Source organism: Cydia splendana, chromosome 9, assembly GCF_910591565.1.
Source record: "Cydia splendana chromosome 9, ilCydSple1.2, whole genome shotgun sequence".
In the NCBI taxonomy this organism is placed as follows: domain Eukaryota; kingdom Metazoa; phylum Arthropoda; class Insecta; order Lepidoptera; family Tortricidae; genus Cydia; species Cydia splendana.
The window spans coordinates 11,185,462-11,206,513 of record NC_085968.1 but is presented as its reverse complement, the minus strand read 5'-3'; the positions used below and the strand labels follow the sequence as shown (position 1 = coordinate 11,206,513).

Sequence of the window (21,052 nt, the reverse complement as noted above, 5' to 3'; positions counted from 1 at the left end):
TTTAGTTTACATTTAAACTGACTAAGGTAGAAGTACTAGAGCTCGACGTTGCACGCACTAGTATTCGACATGGGCACTTTATGTCAAAGTGACAAAGATTAAATTTGAATACAGAAAAATCTTCAAATCATCAAATTTAACCTATATTACTTTGACATAAATTGTCCATGTCGAATACTAGTGCAGCGTCGAACACTAGTACTTCTACCTTACTGAATTATTGTCTGTTAAATGTGTGTCTGTCTCATCTGTCTGTTAAATGTGTACCTACATTCGGTATAAGTCATACAAGGGCCGCGGGCACGTATTGATAAAATACAAATCGTGTCATTTCTCTAATAACGAAACGCCGCATGCGTTAAATCTATGTCACAAACGGTTAACTCATACATAAACAAAATTTTATATTTTTCTATATCACCGATTATTATGTTTATGTAATTTATTGCCTCATTCATTAATATCCATCACATTCCGAATAATGCACCCCTCACGCTAGCTCATATCTAGAGACGCAACGCATGAACGCAAAGCACGCAAGTAGTCTAGTACTACAACAATAGCCCACAAGATCAACTTATAATTGAGTATCAATACCAATCTTCTTTTTGGTGTAAACTTAACTTATGGGCGTAGGCACAGAATAAATAATAGTACTAGGTACAGAAGACTCACTCTCTAACAAAACGCGTCTCGATCAGGACAGATATGGCCGCTAGGTGGCGATAGCCACTAAAATTGGTGTGGAGCCGATGTACTTGTAGCTACCTGTTGTAAAGCGACGAAATCGCGGAGTGAGCCACGCCTGGCGTAGGTGCTCGGGGGTGGGGTTTTGATCTACATGTGACTGCGAATAGTGATAATGATATGATAATGAGTTTTAGTTGTCAAATTATATGTAATCTTAAAAGGTTAACCTTTTACCAGGCTGGCAGTTCAAAAATGACAATCGAATGTCAGTCTTACTGATCGAAAATAGAACACGTTTGAAGTGCCGTATGTGGGATATATATATCCCTTAGCCTGGTAAAGGGTTAATGAAGGTTTACACCTGAATGTTGTAAAATAAAATTATTTTTATATTAAAATTATTTAATCTTTGCTATTGAACATAAACACCGCTGTTATCGATACGTAGCAACTGTAAATTATGTATTATAACTTTATTACATATTAAATAAGATCATTAAATAGTGTTTATATATAAAGTTTGTGTTTCTTTCAAAACTGGGCACGTGATCGGTACATGTACGAAAATTATTGCTTTAAAATGTGAATATTTTATGACCCACATATATTTAGGCATAGATATTAACCCCCTTATTCATATAACTTTCCAAGTCTCAATTAGTTAATTTGTTTTATCCCTTTCTTCCATATACATAAGTCAAAATGACAGATTAGGACAAATTTAATTAATAGCTAATTGAGGCTTGTAGTGCGTTTATCAATAACGCCATAAGTGTTCAATTGCTATAGGCAAGTCAACTATTAGTAAGAATTAAGCGAAAAATATTCGCTAACATTAACAGCCTTATGGAGAATATTTTACAGCGAAAAGCATAACACAAACCGGAACATGACATTTCACAATTGCTTTAAGTCTTTGAACATTGTTATTATTTTATAAAAGTTCATCACAGTCTGGCAGTAGATAGATTAGTTAGCATAAAAAAATGAATATTACATTATATAATAATTATTACTCCTTCCGTTGGCATTATTGTGAGACCTTTTCTCCTAGCACTCCAGATAACTGTGACTTACCATATACTAGTAAATAATCGAACGAAACTGCATGTCATGTAATTAACCTTTTCGACGCCGTGTCAAACACAAAAGCTGTCACTCGGACGCCACGTCACCGAAGTGTCAAAACTGAAATTGAACTTTATGCATATGCATGTAGGTCTGGTGTTGCTCTGTGGTCTGTGACCGATTAATCGGTCTTTGGCGTTGAACCTGCGGTGCGGATATATCGGTCATTGGCGTCCAAAAGGTTAATACTCTCTGATTCAGAATACCAATCCATGGCTCGGGTACGGTTAAATTTACAAACGTTATAATTATATTTGACATATTTTTTCGTTATTATATTTCGGTTTCGTTAATTCTAAAATCCGTTATTGCTAATCCGGTTTGAAGAGTTATTCTTTATAGTTTTTATTTAGGTTTAACCGGTTTAGAATCAATTAGGTAAGTCGTTATAAACAACAACAGGCCGAAAACTCGTACTTTACCACCCGCCCGCCGTCCGTTCCCCCTGTTTATCAAATGAACCTTATGAACCGGTTAATTTAGGAAAGATAAAGCAACGTATTCATAAAACTTAGCAACCTCTTACAAACCTCCTTTAAATGTTGTCTCTTTCTAACAGAAATCTCAAAATGACGGATAGGGACAAACGATCATCAACGGTTTGTTAGAGTTTACAAGCTTTTATGAATAACGTCAAAGGTTAATACGTTCGCGTTCTCAAGGAAAAGTGGAACAAGAATAAATCGGTATTAAAAGGTGTATTTTAAACCGGTTACGAGTCTTGCCGGATCCAAACGACCCTATATTTTATAGTTAGTATTTACAAATGCTTGTAAATATTATAAAAGGCTAAGGATCTGCCTGGAGCACACGGCGACCTTGTTGGCGTCGCCGCTGTCCCGCTTGAGGCGGTTGTGCACGGCGGTGTTGGACACGATTTTGGTCTGGATCACGAGACGGTTTGGCGCCTCGGCGAGGAGCGTGCCGAGGCCGACTAACCCTCTGTAGAAAAAATAATGGGTAATGAATTGTAATAACCTCTTGATATAATAGTCTAGGCTCGAGTGGGTAGTAACTACAGATTGTTTTTTTTTTAGCATTAGAAAAAAGGTAAACAATCTTGATGTGTCTTTTAATTGAAAAACACGTTTTAAAAATATGCAAATATGTAACAATAGGGAATATTAGGCAAAGCTCTGCGTAGGTGGCACCTTTGTGGCACATACAGTAAACAAACCACATTAACACATCACACGTCACGTCAATCACATGGCCTACCGCGAAACAAGAAAATCGAAATTTCGTTATCTAATCTCTCTATCACTCTTGCATATGCGAGCGATAAAGAGGCAGATAACTAAATTTCGATTTTCGCGTTTACCGGTAGGCCCTTGTTAACAAACCGCCTTGATGCATCAATGTCATATTTTATTGTCTGTAAAATATTGCCAAAAAACAGTTTAAGGCACAGTATGTATAAGTTAGTCTATGAATTTACTGAGTCGGTAGTGGTGCACTCTGGCGGCCGAACATTGCAGTATTATGAATCTAATACGATCATTTATATTCTTCTGCTTTCATAAACAATAGTTACTGATTTTCAAAAAGCGTTTTTCAATTAAAATACATGTCAAGATCGCTTACCTTCTTTCTAATGCTAAAAAAACGAACTATAGTCCATGGCTGCGAAGCTGGTCCTGCGCTCGAATCCCGGTAAGGCCATTTGCTTGTGAAAGGTCAAGCAAAAGGTACCACATTGTCGCTTGCCATAAGGATGGTCTGACAGGTTATACGTATAAAGATACAAGCAAATTTTACCCTTATGGTAAGCGACAAAGTGGTAAACAAAAAAGACGCAAGTTTAAAGATTGTTTGTTTGTTTTTCTAGGTTACGTCAGACTATATGCAATTAATTTTACCTGAAATAGGCTTCGTTGTCAGTAATCTTGCTAAGCAGGTTGAGGATGCAATCGGCGAGGTCGGGGGAGTCGCTCTGTTGCGCCAGCGCCACCGACAAGTTCAATAACAGAGATGCCGCTGCTATCTATTAGTGAAAAATACATTTGTTGGAATTATGATTCATTTTACAAAATGTTACAGTACTGAATGCCTGCTTTTTGGAAGTCGGCTCGGTTGGGGTAGGTTGGACACTACGGTGGTGGTTGTGACGTTCAAACAAACATACCCCTTTAACATTAACATACATGTTACTAAGATTGCTAGCCATAACTATTCATTTGGCCTTTTCGGTAGTCGGATAAAATTCTGAAATAGACTTTTGTGACAGAGGGACTTTTGTAACATCTGTCGATTGATAATTATCTGGGATAAAAAAGAAGCCAATTATAGGAGCTCCCATATCACCTGAATGACAAAACAGTGATAGTATATTCCTATCCTTATCTTACCTGCGCGTTGGCGCTGAGCTGCGTGAGACAGATGATGCAGTGCGCGACGGATTCACGAGCGGCCAGTACTAACATCTCGCCGGGCAGGTCGCTGAACGCGTTCACTAGAACCCGCATCGCTAGCATTTGGTTCGCCGGGATATTGCCTGTAAATATAATTATTAACTTATTGCACAGACACAGTGGCGGATTTGCAGTCTTGGCCGCTCTAGGCCCCGGGCCCTGTAGTAACGACTAGCCGCCTCTTTCTCAGCACCCATCATATATACTGCCGCCTTGCTGCCACCCCTAATGTCTTGCCGCACTAGGCCCGGGCCTACTGGGCCTTAGGGCAAATCCGCCACTGCAAAGACATAAGGATACCCTATGGTTAAGAGTGTTGCTCTTTGGAAGGAAGGTTGACAGGTTATTTAATAAGGTATAAAAGGAGGTATAAGGAATGAACGAAACTTTTATTGTATGGGTGACACCTCTAGGTATCGGTTTACAGTCAGAGCCACCATTTTATCTAATACCTTTAAACAAGCAATTCTTGTTTATTTATATATATATTTCGGGGATCTCGGAAACTGCTCTAACGATTTCGAAGGAATTTGGGTTTTTTTTGGGGCGAAAAATCGATCTAGCTAGGTCTTACCTCTGGGTTTTTATATGTTTTCCGAGCAAAGCTCGGTCTCCCAGATATTTGGTTAATATAAGGTGTTACTTTATTACTTGCAGATATTTAGACAGCTGATAGTACTCGGTTCCTGGAGTATATTTAAGTGTGAAACATTATAGCTTTTACGATGTTTTTTTGGAGAAAACTGAAAAACAAATTTACGTAAAAACACCCTGTTAATGTGATTATTAAATGTGAACTCATTTAACAGATTCTAGTACCTCTTTTACCTAACACCTAACTGTCTGGCCACGTCATCCTAATAACCTTTTGCAGTTTTCCCGCCGAACCATAATGAAATTTAATTTTTTGTTCGGTAAATTAATACAAAACAAATATTAATTAAATATTCTTAATTTATATTTAAAGTTAATTGTTTAAAAGTAAAGTATTATCTGTTCAAATATCTGCAACTAATAAAGTAGCACCTTATATATATGATAGACACGTAAGCGTTTACATACCTGGAGCTAACAAAGTCAATAAGTATTTGACGAAGTCCGGCCCGTACGTCGTGTCGAATATTTGACCGTTGACTTCTTTATTTCTAACTGCTAGCCGCGTCACGTCTAATACCGGGAAGAGGATTTCTGAAAAAATAAACTTATTAATTATTTGTTCTACATATTTGGTGATACATTATATACTTACTTACTTCGTTGGCTCAGCGACCCAAAATGAGACTTAGCCTCCGACACAAGACAGCGCCACTTTTCTCACATACACATACATTATATACTCATGGACAAATTTAGAGCGCGTTTTTTTGCGTTCCTCGAAATTTGTCCATGAATGTAGGAAAAGCTTGTAAAGTTACCTTTTGGCCATTCTAAAGTTTTCTTCAATAAGGCTATGGTTTCGGGATTATAAGTGCTATTCTGAAAATAAAATAAACCTTTATAAAGACTAGCAATACAGTTATGTATTTTTTTATTTTATTTTAATTTGCAATCTCCCTTGAGACTATCTAATTTAGATAAAATATCGCCCGTTTAATAAATTATAGTATCGATTAAATTTGTATACAGCTAACATGGTGGGAGCAGATTCAAGCTCGTAGTTTTTGAGTAAAACCTTCAATTACATTATTATATTTTAAATCTGTTACATTTTCCTATCAAACCGCCCAAAAATCTAAGTTACCAAGACTACAATTCTGATTTTTCAAAATAAAGATTCAAAATACAATGGAATAGGTTTTCTTAAGGCGACTAGAGGTTAAAATATAATAACATTTGCTATGGCTTTAGTTTAGATGTTTATTTATTTATTTATGACTCGGAGAACCAACAGCTATCAATTGTACAATAGTTATGTATGTAAATAACAGAAAGCCAATTATAGGTTCCCAACAATAGCAACAGGTTAACAAAGAAATGGTGGTTAGCACAAAATTTTACAACGTATTACCACTAATATTCTAAATACGTATACTTATATGTGACGTCCCACGGTCAAAGGTACCTTATGGCGGGTATGGAGTTATGCATACCCCAGTAATCTACAATAGATAAGCTATCGATAACACAAAAGATCAACCTTCTAGGTTGCGTAGTTACAGAGATATGATTTTTTGAAAATAATGTTGTGAAATGAGCAACTTTACGATAGAGAAGTTTTAAGTTTAGCCGCCTAAAAAACTATGTTCCTGCAGTAAGTTACATAGTTGACTACAAATAATAATACCTTATATATCTGAGATTTAAAAAATATTGCGACTTGTTCTGTAATGCAAATAGAAACTTTTGATATCGACTGATTTATGTGTATACTAACCAATCTCTTGAAAATAAAGTTTTATTTCATTTTCACGATTGATTGCAATGAGCTCTCAAGATTTAAATTTTATCTATTAGAAAACGACACTGACAGACAGTTTAAGCAAAAAACAATACCGATTTAGAGGTGAAAATGTATTTTCTGACTTTTTCATATAAAATCACAAAATTGAATATTTTTACTTTTAATGTGACACACAATCAATTTTTCTGAGCACATATGAAAGAAATTCTGTCATTCAAATGAAATAAATCCTAAAACCCCAACTAAATACTATATTTAACCCCTTATGCCACTTTAAACTTACATAACAATAACAGTATTTGCTCCATACATTTACGAAAAGGTACCTTATGGAAATAAATCTAATAATACATCACTACAAAATATCAATCATATTACAGTTTATCTTTTATGAATAGAAAATATTAATTTACATTAAACTGCCCCAAATTTAATTAGTTCTTCGTCATAATAATCTTAAAAAAGACCAATAATTTGTATGTAATGAAAAGGTACCTTGTGATTAAGTTACATGATGAGGCATGATGATGATGATGGAACAGTTAGGATAAACTAATAATATTTTGGGGTTAACCTGGTATAAATCGTCTATTTCTTATCAATAATATATTTCGGTTGCTATTGAAGATAAGCGGCATTGAGGTTCAATGACCTCAGATATTCCATAAGGTAATGCGTCGGGTATTGGCATTTTTCAGCAAACCAATGGCTGATTTACTGCATGCGACCAAACCAAATGAAGATTATTCTAGTTAAGAAAGACTTGACGAGAGTAACTTTGGTATACGAGGGTCGCACTGAAATATTCGGGAATGGGACACTTAGAAATAACATAATAGAAACAGGCATATAATTTATAAAAATGTAACTCTTTATAAAACTTTTAAGGTATATTCCATTTGGTTGTCATTTGTATTTAAGAATTACTGGCAATTTGAAAATTGTATGTCGAACATTATTTGAATTTTTGGCCAAGTGATTTTTCGGATCATATTTTTAAACGGTTTTCAATATGCCCTCAGCGAACAAATAAAAGTTACAATGGGCTTCTGTTATTTTTTTATGAACTAGAGTTCATCGTACGCTCGTTTGCAGTTAAAATTAAATATGAAAGTCACTTTCATTTTATCCCATGGGTGATCTTAAAGAAGCATGTCATTCCAAAGCGACGTCAAAAATTAAAATCGCATTTGTGCTGTTAATTAAAAAGACTGCCAAAAAAGTTGCATATCGGCAGATTTCGACATTCCTAAATATTCATATGACAACAGTAAAAAAATCTTTTATATATATATATATATGTAAAAAAACTTCAATTCCGTTGGCTACTCCACGAATTTCATACAAAACCACTAAGGCCCCAAAATCGCCATACAAAAAGGACTTTGGGATTATGAGCCGTGTGCATTACAGAATGATTACTTTCAAAAGAAAATTTATATGCGTGGTCAGTTTGAGTTTAAGTATGTATTAAAATAAAGATTGACCGTCTAGATGCGACAGTTTTCTCTATTCCCGACATTTTCAGTGCAACCCTCGTAATAGCAGGCTACTTGGATTTGTGATGTCGGTCTATGTACGGTTATAATATTTGCGAGGCGCCCCAACCAGAACTGAAATTATCAAATTAGTTTTGCAGAATGCTAATACAGTTCTCTACCAAACTTCTTTTCCCGTATTGACTAGTTTTTTTGGGAATTTTCAATCTTTTTTCCATAAGGTACCTTTTCTACTAAACTCTGAGACGACATTACTAGGCTTATAACTAACTTATAACAAAAATAAAAACAGGTAAACAAACGTTACGCATTAAGGTTTCAGATCACACAATAAAAAAAAATTGAGCATTTTTTCACCTCTTTACAAAACATTTCATATCTCCGAAACTAGAAACCCTCATAAGGTACCTTTTCCCGTGGAACGTCACATATATAGGTTTACTTACCAGTTCACCTAATTTAACAATATCAGCTAGTTGTTGTTCAGTCAGGGCGCTCAGTCCATCTCCAACCTTACTATTGAATTCTTTTAGCTTGTCGTGGATCGCAGTTAGGTTCGCTTGATCGAATCTATAAAATCATTTAACGACGTAAACTGCATTAATATGGTATGCAATGATCAGATTGGCTGGTGTTGTAAACATTCATTGCCACCCAGCTAAACAAGACGTCCGCGTCAGGCCACAACAATTTCGTCATATAAAGCAGTAGTACCACGATCCCGACTATCGGCCTGGTCGTCCGGCCTGGGAACGATATCATAAAATACCCGATAGTCGGGTTTTCGGCGCTGAATGTGTTAATAGTAACTTTAATAGTGTGGTAGGTTTAATAAGAACCATCTTTTGGATGAAAACTGGTGTCATTGGTTTTCATTGTCATTTACACTGTCTCATCTCATGAGAGGGATGTCAATAACCATTTGAATGACACGCCTACCGTGCGCGGTGCGTTATCGTGAACCTTGTCGGAATTTACTAAGGTTGATATTGGACTGGCGCCGCGCGCATCTGTTGGCGTCTTCGGCGGTCCCCTTTAATTATAAAACTTTAGAAGCCTCAATTAGTTAATTTATGGGTTATCCCTTTCTTACAAATACATAAATCAAAATTACAGAATAAGACAAAGGATTATTAGCTAATTCAGGCTTGTAGCGCGTTTGTGAATAACACAAGTTTTACCACAGAATAAATAATACTACTACCGTACAGAAAGGGCACTTCCTACAAACCCGAAGTTTGACAGCGGTTCAGGGTCGAATCATGATATCCCTTTCTAATATATGGCACTATCCCTTTCGGCCATTTAGGGTTGTCAAAATTCAAGTGATTATCTTATCTGTGGTCGTGCACGCAAAAGGAAGTCAAGTGGTGTCAACCCTAATAATTGCTCGGAGCAATGCTGAGCCGAACGGAGCCGAGTTCGACCGAAGTCAGGAGTGTCTCCCCATTGGTTTTACCTGATGTAAGCGTCGTGCGGTATGAGCGGTTTCTCGTTGGATTGCAGGGTTTGTTGCGTCTGCGCGGCCGCTGCCGTGGAGTACGCGGCGGCGCCGGTGAAGGGGTCGGCGGCGGCGGGCGCGGGCAGCCCGGCCGCAAGGGGCTCCGAGCCCGGCACGTAGCGCGACGAGCCCGTGAACGGGTCGAAGTACCTGCGATGCGATAACTGTTGTAGATCTGCCGTTTAAGGCTGAGCTTGTGAATGCTTTTATTTTTACATAATAAAAATGAAAAAAAAAATACATCTCGGTCACACGCTTCACTCCTGTCCTGAACACATTCATGTAAGGTACTCTCACTCTTTGTTGGCGCACGACAATGCTTGGTTTAGTAGAAGTAGGACAGTCTACGCAGTTTGTATGTGTATGGACGAGAGTCCATTCTAGCATAAAATAAAAGTTAAACAGAGCCGAATGCATAAATTTTAGACCTCATACTTTTTTCTTATATGTATACACCGTGTTTTTTTTGATTTCCGTTAACTCCAAGGGTGCATTCCTGAGCTTAAATCAAGTAACTTTCTCAAAGACACCGATATTCTAATTAACTCCATTTCAGAGATAATCAATCATTTTTTTTCCTCTAAGGCCTCTACGAGCGTGTACACTTGCCTTAGGGCCGGTTTACATATTGATTAGTGTTTAGAATGAGTTCATACATTTGCTACTAAACTTAAGTACAATCTCGGTCGATCGATGTTCGAAATGACATTGATATGTCACAGATTTCAATTGTTTTGTTGAGTTAAATGTAATGCCCGTGTTACAAAACAACGCTATATGCTACACTTAATTACTTTTAAACTTTACTTTTTATTTTTTTAAAGCAAAACTTTTTTTTTTTTTTTAACTTAACTATGCCATTTAGTTTTCTTAAACGTACTTAACCATACCCCGAAGTTAACGGAATTCAATAAAAACACGGTGTATATCGCTTGAGGTATATACTTCACTACACCTTATAAAACAAAGTCCCCCCGCCGCGTCTGTCTGTGTGTTATGTTTGTTCACGATAAATTCAAAAACTAAAACGGATTTTCATGCGGTTTTCGCCTATCAATAGAGTGATTCTTGAGGAAGGTTTAAGTGTATAATTTGTTAACCCGTGCGAAGCCGGGGCGGGTCGCTGGTACTACATAATATTATACGAGATGTGGTCAGTAATAGACATGTGCGCCGATGGCAAAATCATCGTCCGATGATTTTTTGACCGGCGGCGGCGGCGTGATCGGCGTGAAATCGGCGTGGCATAATTTTTGATATTACATGAGAACGTGGCTGTAGAAACTCTACTTGAAAGCCTTCTGAGTATTTACTAGTCCATCCAAAACACATTATGGGTGTTTTATAAATTATTGCCGAAAGTGATATCCCATCATGTCACTTGGCAACCATTTCTTACCAACCTAACGGTATTTTTAAATAGTAACAAATTTAGCAATTCAGAGGCCGGAATTCTCGTGGCAGTTTGAATTGTCATTAGGGACTTCTCATTTATCGACTTTCGATATACCTATATCGATACAATGTAGAATACAACATATCAAAAAATATTAAAAGTAAAGGCGGTTTAATCGCTAAAGAGCGATCTATCCCAGATAACTTTGAGTAATTGAAAATGCGGAATAGATACAGTTAGTAGCATAACTGAGTCAATGTGCATCACTTTGACATGCTTCTTTCATTATTTCAGAAAAGGCTTATTCAGTTACTATTTTATTATTAATGGTTTACAACACTGATAAACTGACTGAACCATTATGTTATTGCAGATAAAAATAATAATTTTATCTATTAGATACTATTTAGTACTGAATCAGTTTTGCACCAATGTCGTTAAATGAAGATTAGTCTGATAAATCTACAGAAAAATATAAAACTTTTAGGTGATATGTGTTTGTCTCGGTGTCAGCAATCTATCCATATGTGAAACTGATTCCTATTAATTGCATTCACAATCTTGATTTTTTCGTTCATCCTATATTTTGACGGAAAAACTGTTAAACTTCCTTTTTTTTAATCTGCCTAAAATTTATATTTTTCTTTGACACGTCCATGTAAGGTAATTAGTAAAAATAGTACATTACATGCTCTTTATAATGTGGTATATAATTAATATTATATCTAACGTATTTTTATAGTTATCCCAGAATGAAGTTCACTCCAAAATTTAACTAATTACAAATTTGTTAGGCTATTTGCCTTGACTCAGTTTTGTCACTAAATACAAAAATAAGCCTGATTGAAATGATTAATACAGTGGAACCTGGATAATTGCAATCTCAAGGGACTGGCCATTTTTTGTCAATTAACCAGGTTTTTCATTTAAGCAGGTCGTGTCAATTAACGAGGTTCAAAAAATCGTGGTGTCAATTATAGAGGTTTTCATTAATAGAGGTTGCGTTCTGACAAATTTCTTTTATGGAGGTGCATATAACCATTGAAAGTAGATTTACACGCTTACGTTCTGGGTTTCTGGTCTATATATTGCTTCTGTCTATACTTGCACTTTTACACTAGATTAATTACTACTTTATTTTCTTATCATTTGGGTTTAAAAAATACCCTTGAATTGTAGAAGAAAGTTTTATTAGAATGTTAAAAGCGTACTTTGTTTTTGATTAATCAAAACTATTTCACCTACTACAGGCTGTGATAGATACCCAATAAATAAATTGAATTCTGAATGAAGATATAAATAAAATGATCATTGCTATTAAAATATTGTTTCTGCTGTCTACGACTACATTATTTCAATTACAGAGGTAATAAGTAAGACTCGTTTCAATAATAGAGGTAAAAAGAAGAGCAAAAATAATGGATTTTTTTAGCACAGTGTCAATTATAGAGGTCTTAGTTGCGATGTGGTCAATTACAGAGGCAAAATTACGAAAAGCACTAAAATCTAAATTGCAATTATAGAGGTTCTAAAATTTCAATTATAGAGGCCTTCTGGTCTCAAGGGACCGGGACCGGACTTTTGGTTGCAATTATTGAGGTTTTCCATTTATCCAGGTGCCAATTAACCAGGTTTCACTGTAACTATTACAATGGGCATAGAATTCCTTACTTTAAATCAGATACTGAATTGAGTATGCCTAAGAAAAAAATTAAGTAATGCGAAAAATAAGTTAGGTCAAATTTTACAGTTTCAGTATGAAATTAAGAAAACTGTATTAGACGGAAGAAAATCATTTGTAATAAAGTTTTGTAGCGGCACTTAAGAAGTAGATATTCTGCATATAGCTTTTTCAGGCAAATTTGTTTGTCATCATAATATTTACATTTTACTGAAGTACTGATATTGACTCAGTTATGCTACTAACTGTATGTGCATTAAAAACAATGAAAACTTAATAGTTAATAGTTTCACATTTAATTACCTACTTCAGTTCTGTGTTTTTTTTTTCAATTTCAAGGTCAGTCTTAGTCCATTAGTTTCTTTTTAAGAGAATTAAGTACTTAGTCATCTTTTTAGGGTTCCGTACCCAAAGGGTAAAACGGGACGCTATTACTAAGACTCCGCTGTCTGTCCGTCCGTCCGTCCGTCTGTCACTAGGCTGTATCACACGAACCGTGATAGCTAGACAGTTGAAATTTTCACAGATGATGTATTTCTGTTGCCGCTATAACAACAAATACTAAAAAAGTTCGGAACCCTCGGCGGGCGAGTCCGTCTCGCACTTGTCCGGTTTTTTTACATGTTATCTGCTTAAACTAAGTACTTCTTTTACAGTCAAATATCCATTAACTATTATAACTTTTAAATATTTCGAATTCTACATTGTATCGATATATGTGTATCGGAAGTCGATAAAAGAGAACTCCCTATGACAGTTCAAAATCAAGAGAATAGTCTCTTGAGTGTCAATAGTATTTTGATGTAGTATATTGTTTTACATTAATAGTAAGTAATGTATGTAAAACAAAATGCGTTCTATAAAAAAGCTGGGCGCTAAATATCAAATAATAACCTGTTATCCAGAAACTAGATCGTATTTAAATTAACGCTAAATCGTTATCAGCGCTAACACTGCAACCACAAAAATTATGCTAATTTTATCTCTTCTCTTCTCTTTAAATTATACCTCTGACACTATCTATTCACTACGCAACATGCAATAAGACACGATAGGTATCAACATTATCCACGCCGATTATACGCCGGTCAAATTTATCGGCGGCGGCGGCGTGGAAAAATCGTCGGCGGCGGCGGCGCGGCGGCGCGGCGTACATGTCTAGTCAGTAAAACTTACCCATTACTTGGAGCGGGGAGCGAATCCAACTTGGCATTAGTGATGATGAAGTTTGCAACTTGTTCTAAGTACACTTGAGGCAAATCATGTCTGAAATATAAATATTATTGAAAATTTTAAGAAATTTGTTTCAATCAATATCATTATGCAAGTATGTATCTAGAAATGTGCACTTTAATACAGTTGGTCCCATATACATAAGACATTTATTTTGATCCTCACAAAAACAGGCTTAATTGAGACAAAAATACAAGTTTTAAAGCTTTTAACCATCTGTTCAATAAAAAATGCGGCGAGCGTTTTGGGCACCTTTGCGCCTGGGACATATGACGCGGGGTGGCATTTTCGACTAACTGCTGATTGCTTTGTTTTTGATTTGTGTTTTTTTTACGTTAAGTAATTTGTAGGATTGTAGTAATATGTGATGTTTATTTTATAATTAAGGTAATTTAGTGTAATGTTTTAAATAGTAATATCTTACAAAAAAATACAGCAAGTGCAGTGATTAAAAAAACAACAAGTGCATAAAAAAATAAACTAAAGTAACTAGTTAAAGAAATATTAATAAAACACGGGCACTGACTTGTGTATGAAGGCTTGTGCGGCGACCCAGGGGTCCTCGGTCTTGTTGAACGGCAGCTTCAGCGGCGGAGCGCCCTCCTTGATGTCCACGCTGAACACGAAGTCGTACTCCTGGAAATATACTAACATGATAAAGTGCCAAAGTGGAAATATCGGTTTTGTTAGACGGCATTCTCACAACACGCATTTTGGACCATGAAAACCAATGGACAGAATCCCTACTCTCTGTCTGTTACCTCTTTATGCTTAATCCGCTGAACCGATTTAGATGAAATTTGGTATGAAGATAGTTTGAGGGCCGAGTTAGGACATACGATAGTTTTTATCAATCATTATCATCATCCTTCTATGCAGATGCAGACGAAGTCGCGGGCACAAGCTAGAGTGTGTAAAGTAGAAAGTTCGGGCATTCTAACAGTAAGGCGTGTGGCTATATTTCTAATAAGGCCTAGTTTCCCCTTTGAATTGAACAGTCAATTGACAATGTCTTTCATATAAGAGAAGAAGAAGCAGAAGAATGCATTATTAAATAATTATTAAATTGTATAACGGGACTTAATCGCGTATTTAAGTTTTAAGATTTACCTCCGACGTTTCGAGGACGGTGTTGTCCCCGTGGTCTCGGAGAAGATGAAAGCTTAAAGTGCGAGTGAAAGCGTGACAGTTTAAATAAATGAGAAGTTATGCAACCAGGAAATTGTTATAAAGATGAGCATTGTACTGCGACGGACTAGTTTACATTGACCACCTGTTTAGCCGTCTCTAGTGCAACTGACTCACTTTGCCCTGAAACATGGTCTTGCCCTCGGTGGGCGGGTTGGCGCCCTTGACGTTGCCGACCTCGTCCCAGCGGCCGGCGGCCGCGTTCCACGAGTAGCACTTCACGTTGGTGCCGCGACGGACCAGTCTGGTCTGACCGTCTGTTTAGCCGTCTCTAGTGCAACTGACTCACTTTCCCCTGGAACATGGTCTTGCCCTCGGTGGACGGGTTGGCGCCCATGACGTCGCCGACCTCGTCCCAGCTGCCGGCGGCCGCGTTCCACGAGTAGCACTTCACGTTGGTGCCGCGACGGACCAGTCTGGTCTGACCGTCCGTTTTGCCAGGCTCCAGTAGGACTTCAGGGCCGGGCAATCTGGGAGTACATATAAACAGAGTAAAGTTAATAAGGGTCCCTATTTAAGAATAATATTTATTTGAAAGAAAAAGGGTGCGTGCGTGCGTATGTGTGTGTGTGTGTGTGTGTGTGTGTGTGTGTGTGTGTGTGTGTGTGTGTGCCAGTGTGTGTAAGGGCACAGAGATTGTTATCATGTAAGTGATTAGGTGATGACCTTCAACAGCATCTCAGTTTGGTTGTAGTTAAGACCTTTCAACCAGTTCTTAATTATGAATTTTGCTTCAAGAGGAGACTTTTCAGATATATTGCAAGCCTTTACTACTGTATTGTAAATATACGGATGCATGAAGTTAGGAAAACGCCTCGCGAATGTGGTTTTTGTGATGGGCGTAGGAATTTTAAAGACTCGATTACGGATTATTATTTGCCAGTAGTATTAAGTGAAATCAATTGCTTATGGACTTAGTCAGTCTTTGAATCACCACTAGAACCATGACATTACGCCCGACTATCCCATCAATGGACATGACACTCGCAACTTACTCAGAGAGCTTGTACCCTCCGATCTCCTGCTGTGAGGCGGCTGCCAGCTTCTCAACGTCTTCTTCGAACTGCTTGAGCGTCGCCTCGTCGGCGTAGCGCGCCGGGTCCTTGGTGAAGACCCGGACTAAGCCGTCGCTGGAACCTGGATATTAAACATGCATTTGTAAGGTAAAAACCAGACAAGTGCGAGTCGGACTCGCCCACCGAGGGTTCCGTACTTTTTAGTATTTGTTGTTATAGCGGCAACAGAAATACATCATCTGTGAAAATTTCAACTGTCTAGCTATCACGGTTCGTGAGATACAGCCTGGTGACAGACGGACGTACGGACGGACGGACGGACAGCGGAGTCTTAGTAATAGGGTCCCGTTTTACCCTTTGGGTACGGAACCCTAAAAATGATATTTAATTTACAGTTACAGCGCAAGTTTTTAAATACAGATATCAGTTTATAGCTAGATGCTAGCGTATTAAAGAAAGAGTCGGACTAAGCGAAAAAAATATTGGCGCACATTTGTTACTTAGCAGATTGAAACATACACCCCCATTATTCATAAAATAAAAGAAATATACCAATAATAATAATATATCATAATTTGGTTAAAAAAGACGTCAAAATGATGGATACAGACGAATTTCAATGAAAAAACCTAATAAATCCAGAATACATACAGAAAATAGCAAGAAAACGTGTAGCTTTACTTACAAAGTGAAAACTTTAGTGAAACATTTTTTGTGATGTCATTCATGTCATGTCATATCATTAATTTAGAGTTTAGACTATTTAGACCAGCGGTCGGCAACCTTTTAGCAGCCAAGGGCCACATAGTAGTTAACAAAGTTGACGCGGGCCGCACTTTGTTAATATTTATGACTTTATCAGACATTGTTGTTTGACAATATTACATACAGAATAGCCAGGGGGGCCCGCGGGCCGCAAGAGAGAGGGCTGCCTGTTGCTGGCCGCTGATTTAGAGGATCACTTTGTAACATTACATAGTGTAAGCAACTAGGTCAGATATAAAAAAAACAAAGTTTACCCGTAACAATGTCTCCATTGTCCATGCAAGCGACGCTCCAGACAGAATGCACTGGCAGGCGGATCTCTCGCACGCAGTCCCCGGCGGACCAGAGTCGCACCGAGCCGTCCTCGCCGCACGTCGCCCAGCCGTTCAGGCCCGGGTGAATGCTTATACTGGCAACAAATGTTAAATATGATGAAATTATGATTAAGTTACATTAGGGATATCCATGGCAAAAGCCATAGAAAAAGAAGAGAGATTTCTACTTAATTTCATACTGCCATGGCTGCCCTAATCATGGTATGGTCAAGTAATATAATTTCAGTACCATTTCGTACCTTGTCCCAGTGACAATAGTATGCGGTCCCTTTACTCTGTATCTTTAGATATTTAAATACAAGTAAACAAATAATTAAAAGTACAAAAGTTGGGCTGACAATGAATTCATCTAAAACAACAGTCATGACAAATGGACCAAAGGCAAAAATTGAATTAAGAGGTACAAGCGTAGAGTATGTAGATGAATATGAATATCTAGGCCAGACAATATCCCCAACGGACCAAATGGAAAAAGAGATCAATAAAAGGATTGGTAACTCTTGGCAACGCTACTGGTCATTGAAGGAGATCATGAAAAGTAAGGAGATTCCAGCACTAGAAAAAAGCAAGATTATAAACACCTGCATAACACCATGTATGTCTTATGGATGCCAAACCTGGGCCCTTACAAGCATAAACATGAGAAAATTAGAAGTATGCCAAAACTCCATGCAGAGGAGCCTATTAGACATAAAATTAAAGGACAGAGAAAGACTAACGGACATTAGACAAAAAACAAAGGTGATCCCCATAACAAAAACTGTCATAAAACTTAAGTGGAGATGGACGGGTCATATGATCAGAGGCCCAAACAAATGGTCACAGAAACTAACCCATTGGTACCCCAGAGATGCTAAAAGAAAGAGAGGCAGACAGATACTAAGGTGGGAAGATGATATAAAGAAAGTTGCTGGACCAGCTTGGAGTCGGGAAGAGCAGGAGAGAGAGCGCTGGAAGGTTTTAGAGGAGGCCTATGTCAGTGGACAAGCTAGAAATAATTAAAAAAATAGAGGAAATAAAATAAAACATGTAACTACACATAAGATCTAGCAATAAAGGCTATTTTTATCTTTATCTTTAAACAAATAATTTGCACATCTTTGGGTAGTTATAACATTTACTGGGTAACCGTGGGTTAACCAACCAAATACAAAACCGCCTGGATCTGTCACTGAACAACCTGACTTTAACCTACATTATTTTGATCAGGTAATGTTTTCATCTACCCTCAACTGGGTTAAAGAGCCATTTGAGGGTACAGGCTATAGCAACTGTCACATTGATGAACTTTCAAATAGTTTGTTACAGAAAATTCAAAACAGGTATGGGGTAGAAATTCCCGACAGGTGGTGAAAAAGTCGTGCGAATTTTTGGGGCATGTTATTGTTAAAAAGCACATATTAATGAAAGAGAAGAAAAAATCGAATAATCACTAAGTACTTTAAATTCTTAATTGGTTTGTCTATTTATATAAAATTTGTTTCAATCACTTTTAATTTATAGTTTATGTATAATTAACTTTGTAACATAATTTATGGTTAGACTAGTAGCTATGTTGTGTTATTACAACTTACACTTTTCTTACTTACCTATAAATATAATTAGAATGTCCGTAGTAAGTGTTAAGGCACTCTCCTTTGTTAGCCCACAGTCTGATGGAGGCGTCATTGGAGCAGCTAAGGAACGAGTCCGGACCAGCCACGGCCAGCCCTCGCACACAGTCAGTGTGACCTGGGAAATAATTTTTCATTTCATTTCATTTATTTCAGCATATATAAGCATTACAGTGTTATACCAAAGCGCTTACATACTAGTCACATCAATTTACTTACATAAAAAATAAAAACATTTAATACAAATTATAAACACAGCAAATTAATTCAATAGCAATTTTATAATAAATTCAATAATAATAATGTCTTTTAATAAATACAAATATCATATATATCATAAGTACATATTATGGGACAATCTTACACAGAGCGTCCTAGTCACATAGTAAGCTCAATAAGGCTAGTGTTGTGGATACCAGACTACCAAAAACACAACTCACTTGATATTATATAATTTAAATATCAAAATTCCACCACTGTGCCTAAACAAATAACCACCCAGTGGAGGGTGTACCATAGGGAACATTGCTGGGCATTGTTTTAGTATTTGATTTATATTTATACTAAAATGAAAGTTGAAGTTGAAATAATTGTTGAATGCCACAATTATTTCAAACAATATGTCATTCCTCATATATAATTGGTAGTAACATCACAAAGCCTAGATGCTTGATGCAGAGAGCAGCTCCCTTGGCCTTTCATCCCTCATAAATCTCTTTTTCCTCGTTGTTTAAAAAACTTTTCTATTTTGCGAAAATTTTTAACTATGTATTTGTTTTACAAAGTTTATAGGCATAATGATTAGATTTGTTCTTATCCACTTGACTGTCTGACGATAGCATAGTATCCGAAACCAATATGCTCAAAACCCGGACGGTTGAGAGGAAAACAGTCTCGCGGGCCGGACTGTTGAGTGGTTATAGAGGAAAAATAAAAGCAAACTAATTTTATAATTTGGATTGACTTTTAATTTAGTAATATAGAAACAAGTTAATGTCTGATAAGGTCTTTTAAATAATTTAATCCAAACAGTCCAAACTTTTTCAGTCAAAATTGTTTAGGGGGCCTTCTCAGCCCTAGACCAATATTGTTTTTCTAATAAAGAATTACCTGCCAGTGTGGTTATAAGAGATCCATCCTTTTTCCACAGCTTAATGGTTTTATCAGCCGAGGCTGTGGCATATGTCCCATTACCCAGCTCCACCACTGCCCACACTGCGGCCTGGTGCCCCTTCAATGTTACAGGAGTGGCATGGGGATTGTTCACATTCCATACTTTAGCTGTGCTGTCCCAACTTGAACTGTAACATTAAACATTATATCAAAACCCAGCCCAGCATTCACAACTAACTTTAGTCTTGCATAGCATACCTTAACAAAATTCCTGAGTCAGAACCCGGTGTAACACTACACACGGCGTTTTCATGACCTTCCAGGGTCAACACGATGCTGCCATCTTGCAAGTTATAGCCTAAAATTGTATTGTCGTTGCTGCCGGTCACTACGATGCCGTCCGGAAAAGCTTCGCAAGGCGGCAGCCAACAAATACACGACACGAAGTTTTTGTGCCCTTTATATGTGACTGCGTTGATGAAATCTTTAACCCTGATCGGAATGAACAAAAAATACTCTGATTAATCAACAAATTTTCAACTACACAAAGAATTTGCACTAAAGTCGAGAGATGATTGTTCAAAAACACTAACCCTTCAGGGTGCCATAATTTTGCGGTTCGGTCGCGAGAGGCAGACAATATACAGGATTCTTTGGTCTTCGCCACACATCGCACGTCTAAGGAATGGCCATATAAAACTGCACTAAGTTTATAATCCGGTACAGCCATTGCTACAAATAAATATCTTCAACGGTATCGTACGTGACAATCGAAACAATCGCGGTGAGAGAAGATGTCATGTCATGTCATTTTTGATGTCCACAGATAAACTATTTGAGGTTCGCTGAAAAATGCAAAAATTGCTATAAGTAAATTTGTTTGAACGTGTCTGTTGTTTATGCGTGTAAATAAAGCTTTACAATAAGTTAAATTAAAGGCCGTAACACACTATCGCACTGCACCAAGGTCATTGTGCGACGGACCGATAAGTAAGAGCGAGAAAGAGATATCGCTTTCAGTATCACTATATCGCATCACTATAAGTCTATGGTTTACAATACAATGAACGCACCTGTATTAT

At 37.2% G+C, this 21,052-nt stretch overlaps 1 protein-coding gene across 1 annotated transcript; it reads right to left on the bottom strand.

Moving 5' to 3' along the window:
- Positions 1-1,071: 1,071 nt before the first annotated feature.
- Positions 1,072-20,769, bottom strand: LOC134793524 (phospholipase A-2-activating protein). The gene is made up of 16 exons (XM_063765119.1): positions 20,564-20,769; positions 20,229-20,462; positions 19,968-20,158; positions 18,834-18,975; positions 17,164-17,318; positions 16,124-16,265; positions 15,418-15,598; positions 14,467-14,576; positions 13,884-13,973; positions 9,589-9,780; positions 8,576-8,699; positions 5,645-5,705; positions 5,292-5,417; positions 4,167-4,312; positions 3,678-3,802; positions 1,072-2,760 (listed from the first exon to the last, which is right to left on the bottom strand). Exons 1-16 carry the CDS (start codon positions 20,698-20,700, stop codon positions 2,598-2,600), a joined length of 2,319 nt encoding a protein of 772 aa, XP_063621189.1. The 5' UTR covers positions 20,701-20,769; the 3' UTR covers positions 1,072-2,597.
- Between the last annotated feature and the right edge of the window lie 283 nt (positions 20,770-21,052).

Excerpts from the sequence above, each read along its gene's own strand:
- LOC134793524 (XM_063765119.1), bottom strand. The coding sequence starts at position 20,700 with ATGGCTGTACCGGATTATAAACTTAGTGCAGTTTTATATGGCCATTCC. Across the intron at positions 16,266-17,163 it reads CAATGGAGACATTGTTACGG|GTTCCAGCGACGGCTTAGTC; the intron begins GTAAACTTTGTT and ends TTTAATATCCAG. Across the intron at positions 5,706-8,575 it reads TTGTTAAATTAGGTGAACTG|AATAGCACTTATAATCCCGA; the intron begins GTAAGTAAACCT and ends TTTTATTTTCAG.